The sequence below is a fragment of the Bacillus rossius genome, chromosome 2, assembly GCF_032445375.1.
Source record: "Bacillus rossius redtenbacheri isolate Brsri chromosome 2, Brsri_v3, whole genome shotgun sequence".
NCBI classification, from domain to species: domain Eukaryota; kingdom Metazoa; phylum Arthropoda; class Insecta; order Phasmatodea; family Bacillidae; genus Bacillus; species Bacillus rossius.
The window spans coordinates 44,238,862-44,257,407 of record NC_086331.1 but is presented as its reverse complement, the minus strand read 5'-3'; the positions used below and the strand labels follow the sequence as shown (position 1 = coordinate 44,257,407).

Genomic DNA, 18,546 nt, shown 5'->3' with positions numbered 1-18,546 from the left:
CAAGCACCTTCCGGCCTCCGAATCCCTGGAAACTACTGGACGAAAATCGTAAAGGCGCGAATGAATAACTATGAAAATATTACTTTGGCCTTGAATGGGACGTCAGTAAAATTCCATAAAACCAAGTTTAAAAAACTCTATATGATTTGCTGCTGCAGAAGTGTGGCATCATTTATGTCGCTGAATCTGAGCAGAAGAATGACTCAACATGTTGTGTGGGGGAGCAAGCGAAATTGTAGACCTGCTGACCAACTATGGCTATGCTTCTCTGCGCAAGCTTAGTGCAATATATGGGGGGCAGCCACATAATAAGTTTGAACGAGTATATGCCTGTACAAACTCGCAGCTAATGGGGAAATGGCAATCACAGTGTGATAGAGCCTGCATTTATAAAATGCCTTCAATTTTCATCCTACCTGCAAGAAGATGTTTTTATTTCATCCTGCAAATGTGTATGTGAGCGTAAGACCTAGTTCTAACAGTGTCGAGTATAGCTACTCGAATGCCGGATATCTGCGAACATATACGAAAACATGTGACAGAGGCGCTCAGCACTGGCAGTTTTCACACTTTCCTGTGTCCTATAAACCGACTCAGCAGATGCTAGATTGCTGCGAACCTGGAAACTGTGCCGTCTAACACATGAGACCCCACACGATCTATCCAGCCAGATTCATCAACACATGCAACACCAAACTTGGATGTGTTGCAGCCTGCTGTGACTTGCGTTGCATCTGCGCAGACGCCCAAATCACGCGCATCTCGTTACAGTTTAGAGAGTGATTCTGTCCCAACTAGCACCCAGTCAAAGCCAAATCGCAGCCATGGCCGCAGAGGTCGTCGTCCATGTCTCACCGAAGCAGTCGTTTCCGAAGATTACCAGTCGAAAACCAGTTTTTCTGAACCTTAAGACCAGCTAACCATTTGAAACAGAAATCGATGAGCCAGTACCCAGAGTCGACGATGCAGTCCGTGCAGAGTAATGACTTTGCTTACGAAAATGCTTAATGTCTTAACCTAATATGTAGTTGTGAATTTATAAAATAAATTTGTTTAACTTTAACTTTTTGTAATTTTTTTTATAAATTTTGTGGATTTTTAAGTTTGTGTGTTATTATTTCTAAAGTTTTAAGATACCTGTGTTTTAAACTAATAAAAATATATCGTTATTTTGACTCATGTAATACATCAGGAACTGTGGGTTTATAAGTGTAGACTAAACAACAGTACCCTCAGTCTACCTCTGACAAGGGTGCAGTACCAATCGTCTAGTTTGACTCATCTCCCAAATTATTCAGGTATATGGCTATTCTTGAAAACTCAATGACATCATTAACGTCGCTCTCGATGTACGGTCTACCATCGACGGAGCAGAACATGATAACAGCTACAGGGACGGCAGAGGAGACCTCAATGGCAGTGATGCCGACGGCAACGCAGATCCCGATGTCATCTGTGATACTGGCTGTAGATGACTCATCGGCAGTGCTGTTCCATCTGTTGAAGTTTCATCAGCAATCTTGGAGATTTCAAAGAACTACGGCCGTTTATATCACCAGGGAGAAGCTCGCAGACATGAAGGAAACGGGTGCCCAAATAACGTACTGCAAAGAATTCTGTTTCAGGGCATTAAATGTAATAAACCATTTAACCATCAAGATAGCTTACATCGGAATCATAAAAGCTTTACTGGGTCAGTTAAGCACAAGCAAGAACCTGTTTGTAAATACTGTGGCAGAAACATTATACTAGCACAACATGCTAGATGTAATGAAAACAGGAACTGTCCAATGAACTTGTTAAATTTGTCAGAGTGCGATAAGTGTGGTGTGTTATATCGAGGTCGTGAAATCCTGTGAAGGTAGAATCTGAAATTTGATCGGCCCCACAATGTCACATGACTGTTGCGTGTAACTAGCTTGCTTTGGCTGTGACTCCATGTTCGTCTTTGTTTGTAGAGGAAAGAAGAAAATTACTCAACAGTGTTTATCCTTTCTCGAAATTGAAAGATGAAGACCTCGATGGTGTCTTTACCATCTTTTGTGCAGAACTGGATGACATCTTTACCATCAGCAATTGTTGATTCTTCAGCCCCGTCTGACCTATCACCTACATCAACTTGGACCCGAAATGCAGATTCAACCATGGCAATGCCGTTTCCAAAGACAACAGAGCAGATCTAGAAGAATTTTGTGACTGGCATTTTACCAGTGTGGCAGTGGTTGTTAACAGTGACAGTGACATCAATAAAGGGCGCAGAAACTGAAAATGTTCCATCACCCGACTGTACGTACTGTGACATCAAAAAACTTGAAAATTCGTGATTATGCAATACACAATTTTTATAATAACTCTGAACACATTGAATATCGGTGCAAAAGGTGTTTTAGTCAGTTTATACGCTACGTAATATTTACTAAAAACATCACAAATTATGACAAGACTGGTTGTGCAATCATCGGAATCAATCTATACGTTCTGTGGCAAGAAGTTTGTGTACATGTTCAATGCAAGGCATCATGAAATATATCACTGTCCTTTCAGTGAGAAATGAGAACTCTCTAATGTGTAAAATATGTCATAATCAACTGTCGTCTGGAGATGCACGGGAGTTACAAGCCAAGGTAAGTAAATAATTTGCTTTGCATCTGAGAATACTGTAGAAATCGATAAACGCTATTTAATTACATGTTATTTGTTCTTGTAGTAGAATGTAAAATATGAAATAAATGTTTTAATTGTAATTTTGTTGTTTTGTTCCTCAAACTGTTAATTTTTTGTGATTAAATTCTCTTTTTTTATTGATCAAGGATGGAACCAAGCACTGTAATTGATTGAATCAATCATTATCTTAATAAGCGACCTTTTGATAGTTTTTGGAATTTTTCCGAATTCTAGCTAAATAGAGATTTCAAGTTATCGGCCAAGATAGTCGACAAGTTTGCGGATGCCCTTGTTATAAATAATGACTGTGCTCTAGCAGGTAAAAATTAAACTAATCTGGTGACAATTCCCTCTAGCAGGCGAAAACAATATGTCAGAACCAAAATGGCAGCCACCCGCAGAAGAAAACAAGATGGCAGCCTTTATGTCATACTTGCTGATGTAATATCTGCCTTGGAATTAGTGGTGGGAGGTCAGTCTGCTGGTGGCTTTCATGGAGAAATGATCCGTTTTAATTTTTAATAAAATTACCTAATGAAGTTCGAACCAAGTACCTTTTTATAAATTTTATCATACAATTTTTTTGAGTAAATTTTTTTATGAATTTTAAAATTTTTCCCAATTTTATGGTTTTCAAAACTATGAATTTTCAATATGGTTTACACTTTTAAAAATGGCGGAAGTTTTTTAATAAACTTTAATTAAATAATTTGTTATTAGTTTAAAATTTTTGTAGTAAAAAAACTTATAATAATAAGGGATTTTCAAGATGGCAGCCAAAACGAAAAGCGCAAATTTGTCATCATCCAAAAGGGGTCATAACGAAAGTTTCAATTTTAGGGATTACAATATGGTATAAATTTCTAGCATTCTAAATGGCGGAAAAACAACATGGCTTAAGCCAAGATAACGGATCCAAAATGGCCATCGAGGTCAAGGTCAAGGTCAAAGGTTACATTTAAGGTCATCTTAAATGGCCGTATTGACGTCATGCGGGTTGGTAATTGACCTTCTCCTCCTCCCCGCCCTGACACGGCTATTCCTAACTACTTTTCGCTAACGTTTGATTCCAAATCATTCGTGAGATTTTGAGTAGTATTCTCAGTATTTAAGATCATCATCACCGTCTAATATTTCACCTTCATTCCATTTATACTCGTGCTCATTATCTTTAGTTACTTGATGGACATGTATTAATAATGTTTTTTTCAAGATACATCTTTGGTCAATAGATTGGCTTTATATGTAACAAAAACATATGTCGTAAGGGCCTAACATACACACGCTCATCTCACGATACTTAGCACTATTAAAAAAATAGCTTATGTAACAACACCTGTGACCTTTTCAATGTGCTACAAGCATCAATACAGAATGCATATTAGTTTTTGCGACTAATGACAAATGTCCTTCAAATATAGCCCATTTTTTATGGTGACGGATAAATTATTGAAATTATTTTTTCAAAAGCAATTAATCTCTCAGCTTGTCCACCAATTTTTTGAAACTTCCCGTCTTCCTACACTGTAAAAAAGTTTTGAATTATATTTAAAAAATTATAAATTGTAGCAAAATTAAAAAGCATACATAATATAATTGAACGGAAAAAAAATTTCTAACACCAAATTCAATTGGTTTTAAACAGCCAAGATTATTGTAAATATTATCAAAATCTCTAAACTTTTCATTATTAACACCATCTTTATAAACGCAAATATCGTCATTGTCATCATCATCATCATCATCCTATTCATTATCACCATAATCGTCATCTTCAGTACAGTTTTTATTTATGTATCCCGATGGTTCTTACGCCCTGGCACGTACGACGACAAGTCAACCGTTGGAAGGGCGCTGTTGCGAAAGATTCTGCTGATATTTCAGGAAGTTTTGGCTAGAATCATCTCTTTACGCTATCCTTATGATTATTACTTGCTCAAAATTTTCGAACTTACCTTATTTAGAGACAATTTCATATAAATATCCGGATATTTATATCATACGAACCAAACAACATTTATATATCATATTTTTTTTTCTTTAGTTAAGTTAAAGTAAATTTTTGAATACCTACTTCCTAAAAAAATTGTCGGTTTATGGACTTTTTTAGTTTTCTTTTTCAATGTTTGCACGGAAATACAAAAAAAAATTAAATATGTTTTCACTTATTTACATAGTTTCTATGATTCAATCCTATTATAATAAGGACTTTAAAACTATTTTATAAAATTTAAATAAATTTTACAGAAGCGAAAAGTTTAAGCTGTGATTTTAAGTTGCGTTGGAGCTTGTGTAACTCATTGAATGCTAGTTGATTGCTGTTGGTCTCTGTTTGACAAGACCGTAAGAAGAGCCAATGGCTATACAAAGAGGTGTCAGTAAACGACAAGACAGCATTGACCCAATATTATCCATTTTTTTCAAAAGGTATATTTATTTATTTTAAACGTAATTTTTTCAAACTAGTTTTTATAGAACATAGATATTTATTGAAACAATCTTATTATTTTTTTAATATTTAAATACTCAATTACACCTAATATTACGGATATTTACAGTTTTACACAACAAATTACATTGGGTATTAATCAAACACTAACCGTATGCCAAATGGGAAAGTATTTGATCTTCGTTTCTGATAAATGACCAAAATAAACGCTGATACGACTTACTTTTATTTGCAAACAGAAGCCATATTTCTAGCTTCAAAACTGATAAACTTCCATATAAACTTTCATCCTTTTTTTAAACCCCCTGAGGTTATGGAATTTCAAAATTCTTTTCTTAGTGCTCACCTACGTTAATTTAGGAACTCCTATGAAAAATGTCATGCTTTTAGACCCAGCGGTTTAAGCTGTGAATTTTATATCAGTTAATCAGAGCTACAGTTTTATTAACCAGATACCTTTACTTACTATTGGTGTATCGGAAATGTCTTACGTTCATCGGAAATGTCTTACTTTCATTCCTGCACCTGCCGTATTAAAGTTTGCTATAACGTACGTACATCAGTGAACTATGAAAACGTATAACAGTATCAATAGATTAACTTTTTATTTAACACTATAATTGTTCGATTAAGTGGTGAAGGGTATCTACATTATTTAAACAATTTGAAACACTTTTTTTTTTGCAGAATAAAGCGACGGGCTACATCTGCGAAGTTCTCTGTACATACAGAAATTATTTCTCCCAGCAAAGAAAATTGTTGCTAAACAAGAATAATTGATTAGCTTATTTTCTTGGAATAATCAACTAGGTTTATCTTTTTATGCTTTTTTCGCAGTTATTTATGTACTTTTTGTAATAACATGCTTGCTAATTTTTTATTCTTGTAAATGATAATAACAAAATAAATCAAAATCCTTAATTTAATAACTCAAATAAAGACTGCAATAACATTTTTACTTGTTATAGCTGAAGTTTTATTAGTATCTGTAAAATTCATTTTGATTTCCTGAAAACATTTACGTACAAACTGACATACGAAGCGGAAAAAATTTTAATTGGCTCCATAAAAAAGAGGAAATTTTACAGAACTCTCCACACACGAAGAACGTATGGGAATGACATCAAACACATATCTCTTCCGCCTGGCCAAACTTCGTTATCAGAGTTAATTCATTTAAAATTCCCCTAAAAGAAAACATTTCACATCTACTCCGTGGCTAATTTCCTTGTTTGGAAACAGAAAAAATTATTTTTGTAACCTATGGTTCGCTAACGATAAAAGAACGAGAATCACTATTACGCTTCAGCGAACACTCAATATCGCTGTGTTACATAATTGTTTAAAGTCGAAAACGTATGTAAATAAAAAATTAAATAATATTATTTTTCAGTACACAATTTAAGCTATGAATAAAAGCTATTAATTACGGGTAACTCACAACTAACAACTTAAATTGTCTTTAATACATGTTCTACATAATTCATAAATCTTATCTATCTTTAAGTTTTATTTATTTGAGAAAAAAATTCGTTTAATGAATTTATTTTAAAATAATGATAAGTGCAAGGGAATTGTAATACAAGGCCTATTTTATGATCGTCATCATAAGAAAGACTTTTAACTTTTTCCCTGTGCATGGTTTTCTTCCAGTACGCAGAAGTGTCTGAGCTTATTACGTGAGCAACTTGAAAATAAGTTATAAAATAGAAAATAATGATTTAGAATTCCTTAATTTATTTACCTACGACAAACTTAAAACAAATAAACCTAATAAATTCGATATTTGGATTTTTATTTATTATTATTGTCATGATAAGGTCATGTGACATTATCTGAGAAAGTAATCTGCAAAGTATTAAGTGCCCTGGAACAAAATATACCAGCTTATAGTCCATTAAATATCTTCATGAACAATGTATGTTTGCAATATGTACACATTTGTAATGATATTTTTTAAAGAAAAAATTACTGCGAATAAAAATACTACTTCGTCGGTGTTCACTCTAATTCAGATGGCTAAAGTTTTATAGTTAAACGCAAGTGTTGCTAAATTATATGAAACTTATTTTAACTGGAGTTATAAATCTCACGTATCTTGTGTTGTACAATTTAAAAAAATTTGAATAAATCTTGAGCCTCATAGTAAAATTGTAATTCTTGCTTCCTAATTAATCATATTGAAAAAGTAACTAATCCCATAGAAAAAACACCAAATACTTCTTTCATCCGAAAAGGGAACTTTCCAAAATAATAAAAATTGGAAGAAAGATATTTTGAGAAATTAAAAAAACGTAAACGAAAAGTTATCTACATTGAAAACTTCATAATGCAGTTTAAATTAAAGTTTCAACTAAAGGCTTCTGGATTGCAAGCTTTAGTAGCGAGAAAATACATAAACTGTTTAGCTGATATAAATACGATATTTGCTACATTTATGAGACCATATCTTAAAGTTGCAACGAATTAATTTAAGACTTGCGTTTAGTTATTAGAAATATCACAACAAGCACTGCCGTGTTATATGTTCTGTGTATTATGGACGTAACTATTTACTCGTAACCAATAAAACAGAAAAATTGATATGTATCAAGTGGTTTAAAATTTGTTACATAATTACTGCATGCTGACTGACATATTGTAATTATTAAAAAATAAAAATAAAAATTGTTCTTGAAACCAAAAGATTCAGCTGTAGCACAAAGATTTGTTGTTTCTGTAAAATGGTATATCTTCAATGCTTTTGAAACAACATTAAGCTTATACTGTTAGTGAATTGCAGATCGCAAGTTATCATGCCTTTATATACTCTCGCCTGAAGGGGAGGTGCTTCCTGATTGGCTGATAATGTGGGCCAATCAGAGCCTTCCTTTCTTCTGGTTGGCTGGGCTGTTTTGCCAATCAGGGGCGATCTGTCTGATGTTGGATGTGGAGCTAAGTTTTGAAGATTTCTAAAGAGTGGGTTCCATATTTTGATTAATTTGTAGCCATCTTCTCTATTAATGTTTGCTGGGTGTTTTAAAATTTCTACTGATTCATAAGTGTATCTTTTATTGTATTGTCCGACAATACATTGATGCTTTCATTTCCGTAACATTCTTCAAACCACACGTAAAATCTTACATATGTGGCTACACAAATTATAGAACCGATTGGCACCCATGGAGCAGGTACAGCTATTTTAATTAAACATGTAATTCAACATCATCCGATTACTGTTAATGTTTTTCAATACGTAGAGGCTACTAATATAAATATCCGTAACAATTATTCATATGTTTATATGTCAGCAGTGTATAAGCCACCACAAGCCCCACTCATAAAAGAAGACTTAGATAAACTTATGGAGGTCGAAGAACACATTTTCATTGCAGGGGACATTAACAGTAAACATACTGACTGGGTATGTACACAAAAAATGCAAATGGTAGGGTTATATACGACCATGCATCCGCATAAAATTATGTAATATTTGCCCCAGACTCTCCGACATTCTATCCAAACCACGGGGCTCCAGACATTTTAGGTATAGCATTAACGAACATTCCTAACACTGAAATAAATATGGTAACTTTAGATAAACTAAACTCCAATCATCCGCTAATACTAGCACAACTAAAATTCAATGCCATCCATAATATACAGATTTTTAATAATAACTTGAAAATTCCCGACTGGGGTAGCTTTAAAGAGGAATTAATAAACACATTAAATCAGACCCCAGAAATAAATTCCCCCGAAGGCATAAACCCACAAGTAAAACTTTTCACCTATACGGTAAATAACACAATAAAAAAACACTGCCGCTTTGTTAAAAATAGACATTTCACTAGGATAAACTACCCTGATTTAAACTTTCACATAGCCCTCAGACGACAGGCTAGAAACAGAGCACAAAGGCTCCGCACTCCCGCAGCTAAAGTCGAATACAACCGAATGACTCAATAATCTAGTAAAACTCAAACTAAAACAAAAAAATTAATCAATTTGGAAACCTGATCACCGAAGTAGCTACAAAACCACAGGAGATGTGGCGACTAACTCGCAGACTCCGCAGTAAAAATAAATTCATTTCAACACCAGCTATCATAACAGCAGAGGCCAAAGCAAATGCAATCGCAGACATGCTGGAAAAACAATTCTCTACAAACACCGATGTAAATGACAGGCAGTTCACACTCACTACAACACAGGCTGTAAATAATTACTTACAAACAGGCACGCAATCTGCACCAGAACCCATTGAATTAAGGGAACTACTTAAACTATTAAAAGTCAGTTCTAATAATAAATCAAGAGGAACCGAAAAGATAAACTACGAAGCTCTCAAAAAACTTCCGCTAGAAGCGCTGGAATATTTACTGGCAATTTTCAAGGCTATTCTCACTCATAAAACGTGCCCAGAATACAAGAAACACTCAAAAATAACAACTATGCCCAAACCATGGAAGAAAATAGGACTCCCAGGAAACAGACGCCCTATTAGTCTTTTAAATAGCACGAGTAAAATGTTTGAAAAGCACATCTATCGCTTTTAAAAAAACATGCAGAGGAAAACAACATAATTCCTGACATGCAGTTTGGCTTTAGAAAAGGTCATTACACAATTCACCCTCTAATTAAAATAATTGAAGCCGCTACTGACGGTTTTAATAATCGTTCAAAATCATACACAGTAATGATCATGCTAGATGCAGAAAAAGCTTCCGACAAGATGTAGATCCCAGGTTTATTACAAAAAATCATAACTTTTTATTTTCCCGACACATGCATTTACCTGGTAGCCCACTATTTATGGCATCGCAAATTCTATTTTGCTTTGGACGGGGCTAAATCGACCACACGAGACCTAACTGCTGAGGTACCTCAGTGTTCTCCACTTCCCCCCCCCCTCTTCTTTCATAATATATACACAGCTGACATCCCGCACGAAAACGCCTATGTGCAAATGTACGCGGACGACACAGCAATTATTAAGCAATCTGGTAGCGACAGTTACCAGCTCTAGAAAACTACTATACTCGCTGGCGAATCAATATAAACGCAACTAAATCATCAACACTAATAATAACTAAACGCCGTGGCAGAGCCGACAGGGAACTGCAAATCTTTCAACAGACTATTTCGAATGTCACTGAGGCCAAATACCTTGGCCTCATGCTAGACAGATATTTGCTCTGGAATTAACAAATTAAAAAATAACCAATATAGCAACAGGAAATTTAAGGATGCTTAAAGCTCTAAATTTACCACGCCGGAAAAAGCTCCAACTTTACACCCAAGTCGTACGCCCGCAGCTTCTCAATGGATTAGAGGTGTCGGGCTACGCTTCCCAGTCCTATATCAAACGACTTAAGGTAATGCAAAATAACTTCTTAAGAGCTATCTTAAACTGCACCTACACACCAGCAATGATGCCATACACATTTCACTCAAAATTCCGTACATTAAAGAAGAAATCACAAAGAACAATAACAAATTTTACTTTGATCTACCGCAACACGAAATAAATAAATAAATCAATAGCAATTTACGACCCGTACGAGCAACGAAAACACAAAAAACCTAGGTACATTAAATTAAAACTTAAACGGAAGCGACATCGATTTCTGCATTAAAAATTTTCATCAACTCTACCACCCTGTTTAATAAATTCAAATGGTCCGAAACACGCATATGTATGATAGGCCCCCTCGGGTTCTCTGCCTGTTGTGTTAGGACTGCCTCTCTATGGCTGAAGGATACGGCCCGCCTGATAGGCTTCACCTCCAGAGCCGGTTGTGTTTCGGAAAGCCGTGGGAATTTGAATTACATATAAACTTACAGTCTACACAAAATAAGCTACAATTAAATTAAATAAAACCTATAGTTTCGCAAAATAAGATTCAACTAAATACAATATCAACTTTGTTAACTTAAACATTCAAATTATTTTATTAAAAATGGTCCGAAGCACGCAGGTGAATGGTCGGCCTCCGGGGGTTCTCTGCCGGTTGTGTTAGGGCTGACTCCCTATGTATGAAGGGCGTGGCCCGCCTGTCTGGCTTCACCTACAGCGGTGGTTACGTTTCGGAAAGGAATGGAATTTCGAATTATAAGCCTAAACTTCTAAAAATTTCAGTAAAGCCACCAAAATTTAAAAATCTAAATATTAACTTCCCCGGGGCCGCGAACACTTCATTTACAACGAGCAAACACCGTCCTGACATACGCTATTGGCCGAGTAGACTGCCGGCAAATCACAGCGCGACCCCCTGCAAACAAAACAGGTTGGCAGTTCCGCGCCAGCTCAGTCACCCGACAGCTCCAGACGCGCTAACACGCGTGTGGAGCTTACAACCTCCTCTCCCAAACACACATGTTTCGCTACCTGTCAGGGCAGGGCCATGCAGGAAAACTGGTAGGGGGTTCTGCCCCAAACCCCCACTGGGTATCCAGGCCGAGAGGCATGCATACGTGTCAGGGCAGGGCTCTAGGGGTTTGTACAGTTAGGTTAAGGAAATAGATAATAATAAAAAATATATTTTAAAATAAAAAATTTAAAAAACTATTAAAATAAAAAAATAAAAAATTGGACTAAAGCTTTCTGCCTGAATTACAATTTACGACCTGTACAAGGATAAAAAATAACATGGCTTCTTTTGTTCTAGGAATAAAGTGACAACAGCCCTCTGGGCTATCTACGCAGCAACTGGCTTAGCCTTATTTTGACCGAAACTGTTTTGGAACGCAACAGTTCGGTCCATAAGGCAGCCAGCAGTGTATTAACCCCTGTTAATTTATTTAATGTTCACCAACACGACCACACGATGGTACGCATGAGCGAGTGTCGGCCAGAGTCACCCCTGACTTGCATATATAGGCTAACTACCCATGCATGTCCTGTGTTCTAGGGGTCTCATTGGATTGGCTCTCACAGCTTTACACTACATGCCACACCCGAGTTTAACTAGGTTACTTGACATTTCAGCACACTTACAAGCCTCTAAAGCTCACCATCACGACACCACATCATGCCAGTTAGCTGAGCTAACTGGTGGGAAGCTTCTCTCGCCCGACGACGACAGGTAGACATAACTAAGCATTACACTACTAGCCAGCGCACACACAGTGCCAAACTTATCCCACAAGACACGCATCCCGCTTGTTGATCCTAGTGCTTCTAACAAAAGTGTGGGGTGTAACTGCTTTACAATGCACCAAGCGAGTTATAGAAACTTCGGTTTCTGGTCTCGCACACAATAAATGCCCCGGATAGCAGTATGATGGATCGAGAACCTCAGTAGGTAACTGCTCCCTGATGATGGTGACTGCAATGTCGACCGAAACGTCGGTTAATTATTCACCAAGGACATGGCTACATCCCAGAAACCAAGCTATTTCAGTTAATAATTGTTTAATCTGTAGAAATAATTTTTTTTCAAAATTTTTTGGTTCGGAGTTCAAAAAGTGTAAAAAACGTCATGAGCACAAAATACAACTGGAAACCAAAATTCAACATAAGTTAGTTGTGTGTAATGTAAAAATTAAAAATATATTTTCTCAAAATTGACTAGCATAACATTAGTTCCAAATTAAATATTTCTTACATGAAAAATTAATGGTAAACAATCAAAAAATGTCAGATATCTCATTTATTTGATAAAATGGGCCAGTTATGTAAATAAGTGAATATTTAATGAAGTTTAAGAAAAATGGCTGAAAAGTAATAATGAATGGATAACAAATTAAAATAATCATTTATGCCATTCTTGTGTGTAGTTTGTGTTTTTATATGTGTTTAAGTAGTTCGATTTTTAAAACACGCTTAAGGAAAGGGATCTCCATGATTGTAGTAGGCTCCAGACTACCTTAATACCGACTCAGTGCTCAATAATTAAAGCTATGCCGGGATCCTTGCCATGCGAGCATGTCACGCTAGCGAGATCAGCCACCGATAAACATGTAATTTATGCATACTTTTACTAAGGTTCTTAAACATGTAATGGAAAATTTTATGGGAAATTTACCATAAAAACATGGTATATCTCGTGTGAATTCAACGTTTTACTAAAAAAAAAATGTACGAGAGATACCACGCATTAAGAGGAAAATCTTTGCCATTCTAATTTATTTCTACTCCTAATCATAAATATGAGTAATTCACGGACAATAAATTACAGTGTAGTGTTTGCGAACTAAAAGGAACCGATAGCGGGGTGGTTTAAGCTACAATTACTATAGTACTTATACCATTAATAGCTTTGTGTGTTGCCAAAGTGTATCTTATTTTTACCCTCAATGGAATTAGACAGTGAATATTTATAATTGAAAACGATGATTTTGGCATAATGTGACGTGGCAATTAACAAACATATTAATATTGAAATTTTGCATATTTATCGTGTCTGGTATTAAAATGAGTTCACGATTATAAAATTGTTAATTGGTGATGGTACAATTTTACAAGGAATTCTCAGACCGGAATGGGAAGAAGCGAATTATCTGACAAGAAATGCAATCTAAATTATGGAACTTAAGATCCCCGCGTACGATCAGTCCAGCTCCCAGTTCGGACTGCTCCATCAGAACTGGTGTTATGGCCTTTGCGTCTATAAAATATTTCATAAAATATAAAAAGATATAATATTTACCACGCTAGCACTTGTAAAGGCCTTATTATATTATATAAAATAAATAACATAATATAATAATTATAAATAATTTACCTTGGAAGTGACTGTGATAGGAAACCGGCTAACCAAACTTAGTACATCAGAGGCAACACTAAAGGCCAAAGAAAAAGATAATGCCTCCCTGGAAACACTGTGGAGACTGTATATTAGTATCTTTATATTAATAAATAAAAAATGCAGTTTGGTCTGTAGGTGTGCTTCGATTTATTTTACTTCATATGTCTTATATGCAACAAAAGTAAGTAAACATAAGTTAAGTTTAGTACAGAGTTAAATTTTTAAAAGGGCCGGCCCGAAAATAATTACACAAAGGTATTAAGACATAATTAAAAAAATAGAACATAATACACTATGTTAAAATATAAAATTTGCACACTGGCGATTTGGTTTTTACATAAGTAATAACAAAAATGCGGGCGATATTTAAATTTCGCATTTTTGCTGGACTTGCTGACACCCTAATTATTGCACAAATGACCCATTGTTAGTGTTATGGAACAAATAAGGGCCCTGAGTTGTCGTGGAGAAATTTGGAAGTTGAAAATCCTTTGCCGGAGGGTCTGGTGTGGTTATTTCTTATGATGCCAGGAAGACCATTTGGCCGCAATCTCGGTACTGGTTCTTGGACCCTGTCTGCGAACAAGTCAAATGCAAAGGAATCAGACCTAGTCCGCAGACAGTCGTAAATAGGCACAAATGCCTACAAAAAAGGGAATTATCGGGTAAGAGAATGGGTATCGACAACCCATCAAAACAGGGTGTTGATCCTCGATATCAGGAGGTGTCTCGTCGATATGCCCACGAAACTCGGCGCGAAACAAGCGCGGTGGACGCGAAAGCATTCATAATTTAAAAAATAACTCACTTTTAACTATAACACTGACTGCCTTTTTACAAAAAGGTAACTAAAAAAGAGGTTTGGGAAAACATCCCTTGACGAGGCGACTACATCTTAGTTAAAGTATTGAAATTGAATCTAGCTGAGGGCTGGCCGAGAACAATGCAGTCAGTCGGAAGTTGAGCCAAAAATTCCCTGGTATGGCACCTGTGTCGCATAATTAAATTTCGCGCTTCACCCTGCAAGGAAGAGGGGATACTTTGGCTTCAGGGCCAAAAGGTTCCGAAGATGTTTGAGGGAGGGGTAGAGGAAGACAGACTTCCAGAGCTCGATGCTGCAGTTGGCGCCTGATCGCTGTGCTATCTATGGGGGAGTGGCTGAAACAGTGACGAAGTCGACTAGCACATCTCGAATGAGACTTCTTCAAAAGCAAGGGGCTTATGGAGGAGACAGGTGGAGCGCTCTGGAGGCTCGGAAGAGAATGACAGGAGAACATTTGTTGCGTGGGTCGCTAGAGGATAGGTGTGTTGAGAAAAAAATTCGAACACCTAGGCGAGTAGTAGACATCTCTACCACTAAAGGTCAGAGGCGGAACATTCGAACACCAGTGGTCAGGCCTTGAGACAGGCCATCGCTAGCCGGGGTTAAGCAATGGTCAATGTTCTGGGTGGTGATTTGAGGAATTGTGGAAGGGGGCGGGGTGCAGGCTCGTGAGAAATGTCTTATTTGGAGTGCCTTTACGTGCTCGACAGCCCTGGAACAGTAGTACGACTGTAAGTGCTCACCTTAAGCAAGCTCTGAGAAACGAGCTGCCCTGAGAAGCTGCAGGGACAAGCGGTCCTGTTCACGACTGCAGGGGGTAATTTCAAGCGCCGGTCATGCACCAAAGCAGGGAGAACATGAGGCAATATGCTAGCCTCGCAAAGGGTCGGCAAAATAGCAGTTACTGCGCTGGGAACGATGTGAAACTACTCGAATAAAAATTAAGTGGGAGGTTACAATGAGCTTATAAGTTTAAATCCAAGCAAAAAATAACTGTTAAGATGATAATTTAAAATTTAAATTTAATAATTGTGCCAAAATCACTATTGGCGGCACACTGACTGTTTAGATTGAATTGAGTCCTTCTGCACACACGATCAGTCCAGGTGCTCAGTTCAGACCGAACAGTCTTAATTGACAGCTTGGACTGAACTGAAGCCTCCCAACACGCGATTAGTCTTGGTGTTGTTTCTGTTTGAAGTATCTTTTCATCATAGAATATAGCAAAAACTGTGCTTGCTGCAGTTGCAGAAAGAAAAAAATCCAAACTGTATAAAAAAATTTCTACCACTACACTTAACTTATGGACTAACAGCTTGGACTGACGAGACGCTGTTTCCACACACGTCAGTTCGGACCTAGTGTTCTCGAGCCCACAGGCCAATTAAATGGGAAGCCATAAGTTCGTCAGTCCTTCAGTTCCGACTGATCAGTCCACCTCCTTCCTCACACACAGTTACATCTGTTCAGTTCCGACAGATAGGTCAGAACTGTCAGTTCGGACTGATCGTGAGTAAGGGTCTTAACATAAAAAAATCAAACGAAGATTTTTAGAAATATGTAGTTATTTTACGCTGTTTTACTATTATTTCATGCTAACGTACAATTATTTATGTGAGTGTACTTTTATAACATTGTTCCACTAATAAGAATTTCCCGTACCGTGATGAAACCCCGACGACCGTGGTGTGTTGCAGGTGAAGATATGGTTCCAGAACCGGCGCATGAAGTGGCGCAACTCGAAGGAGCGCGAGCTGCTGGCCAGTGGCGGGTCGCGCGAGCAGACGCTACCTAACAAGAACAACCCGAACCCGGACCTGAGCGATGCCGAGGGTGACCGGCCGCGACTCGACCTGGGCGAGATTTCACCGCTCGCCACGCCCAAGGATGGCTACGACGCTGCCGCGCTGCACGACGAGCGGCTGGATGACGACTCGGCGGGCGAGGACAACGACGACGACGAGGAGATCAGTGTTACGTGACAAGAACAACCGCGCATGTCACAGGGCTGCGAATCTCAGCTCTCCTCGAGTCCCGAAAGAACATTTCTTCAAGGCTGAAACGTGTATAATTTGCGTGCACTGTTCATATACACGCACGTACAACTCGGTATCAGGATATAAACATAATCTGTCTTTTTTAATTTAGTGAATAATGGAATAATATTATCAATTTTATGCCTCTTTTTCTCTTCTTTATTAGAACCATTTTAAAAACGTGTTCTTCTTTACAATTTGTAAAAGAAATTATGTTCAATTTTAATTAATTTACTTTATTTTCCATTTAAAAAATGAATAAACCTGTAGAAATACAGTATACATTTTTTTTCCTACAGAAAATTAATGTTTTAAGATACCTATGTAAATGAGTGTGCACAATTAGATATGTTAGAATTAAATGAATTAGTAGGGAAAACTTTCAGAAATAACTTAAGGAAAGCTTTGTGATATTCTTTGTGAGATATTCCACAACTACAGATTACATTATCAAACTAAAATAATGAATCATGCATAGTTCATTTTACTGGCCAATTTAGGGCCGATATTATGACCTCCGGCTAAATTTTCAGGTTAGCTAGCCTCCAGGTAAGGCTAGCCTCCAGTTAACGAACGAGGGGTGTATTATGACCCAAACTTAGCCTGCGGTTGGCTAACCGGAACCTGACCAAGCGTGTGGTGTAATAATGGTTGTGTTGGTAATGAAATAAAACAGAATTTGGTAACTTTTGTTGCAAGACAGTTATTTTTTCTGGTAGAATGTTAGTCAGCTGTTTGTTTGTATTGTGATTCGGAATGTTTACAGCTGCAGTAAAGAAATATGCCGCGAACTTTATCTTGCAACAGATATAATTAAATTAACCAAAAATTACTTTGACGTAAAACCTGCTTTGTATTAAACCATAAAATTACAATTTACGATTCAAAACCGTGTGTTTTCAACTTTACTCTTGTATTGAAACACATGATTTTGTTAGGTTATATATTAAGCCAAAACTAACGAAGTAATTCTATACCAACAAATAAATAGGGATGACATTTTTGCTAGAGAACACTTATTTCTTTAATAAATTTATTTCATAATCAAATAATATAGACCCCGTTTCGGGAAAATACTTGTCGATTTTCATTTCACTGGTGTAGGTTTCATTTTTGTACTAATAGTTTCGTATCACATATCCAAATTAATCCGATCCTGATGGAATTAGTTTGTGGTATAGGATGCTTGCTGTTTTAATTAAGTAGGTCAAGAGATCCTAGATATATTCACTGGGGAAATAATTATTGTAAAATGTATACGAATGAAATATATTTTTACAAGACCTGACATAATTTGTTTGCATCGTGATATGTTAGGTATGTTGTGTTATGTACAGGATTTTTCAACATTCTAAATTAAAACAGCAAGTATAATGTAAAAAAAGACCAACATATACAGGGTCATGCCGATAGGATCAAGGGATAAACTTGGATACGGTAAACAGAATAATTCCAGTGCTGTTTTCGTTTTGCACTTGCGTGGCAGGTAGATAATAAGTACCTAATGGTTTGTAAGATAGGGAAGGGATAATTGGGTAACATTTATTTTCACATTCAATTGTATTCATTGAATTAGAACCACGTCTGAAGTCGTATGAAGTGCATTTCATTCCCGGCATATGTCCACTGTATTACGAATAAAAATTCACAGATACAACTTCCACGAAAACACGCATTTTATAGGTAATAATAACCCTCGTTTTGCAATTTTAAAATTCACTTATTTACACATATTCTTAAGCAGGAACATTTAAGTTTATATACATAGCATACGTTTATGTACTTCGTGATCAATTAAAGTCAAATAATAATACACGACTCGACGAAAATAGAAAAGCGTTA

At 36.6% G+C, this 18,546-nt stretch overlaps 1 protein-coding gene across 1 annotated transcript in view; it reads left to right on the top strand.

Moving 5' to 3' along the window:
- LOC134529257 (homeobox protein DBX1-like) overlaps positions 1–16,668 on the top strand; it is a 105,544-nt gene extending 88,876 nt beyond the window's left edge. Inside the window, exon 2 of the mRNA XM_063363157.1 lies at positions 16,366–16,668. Within this exon, the coding sequence (XP_063219227.1) occupies positions 16,393–16,650 (258 nt within the window). The 5' untranslated portion in view covers positions 16,366–16,392 and the 3' untranslated portion in view covers positions 16,651–16,668. The remainder of the gene's footprint in view (positions 1–16,365) is intronic.
- The last annotated feature ends 1,878 nt before the right edge of the window (positions 16,669–18,546 follow it).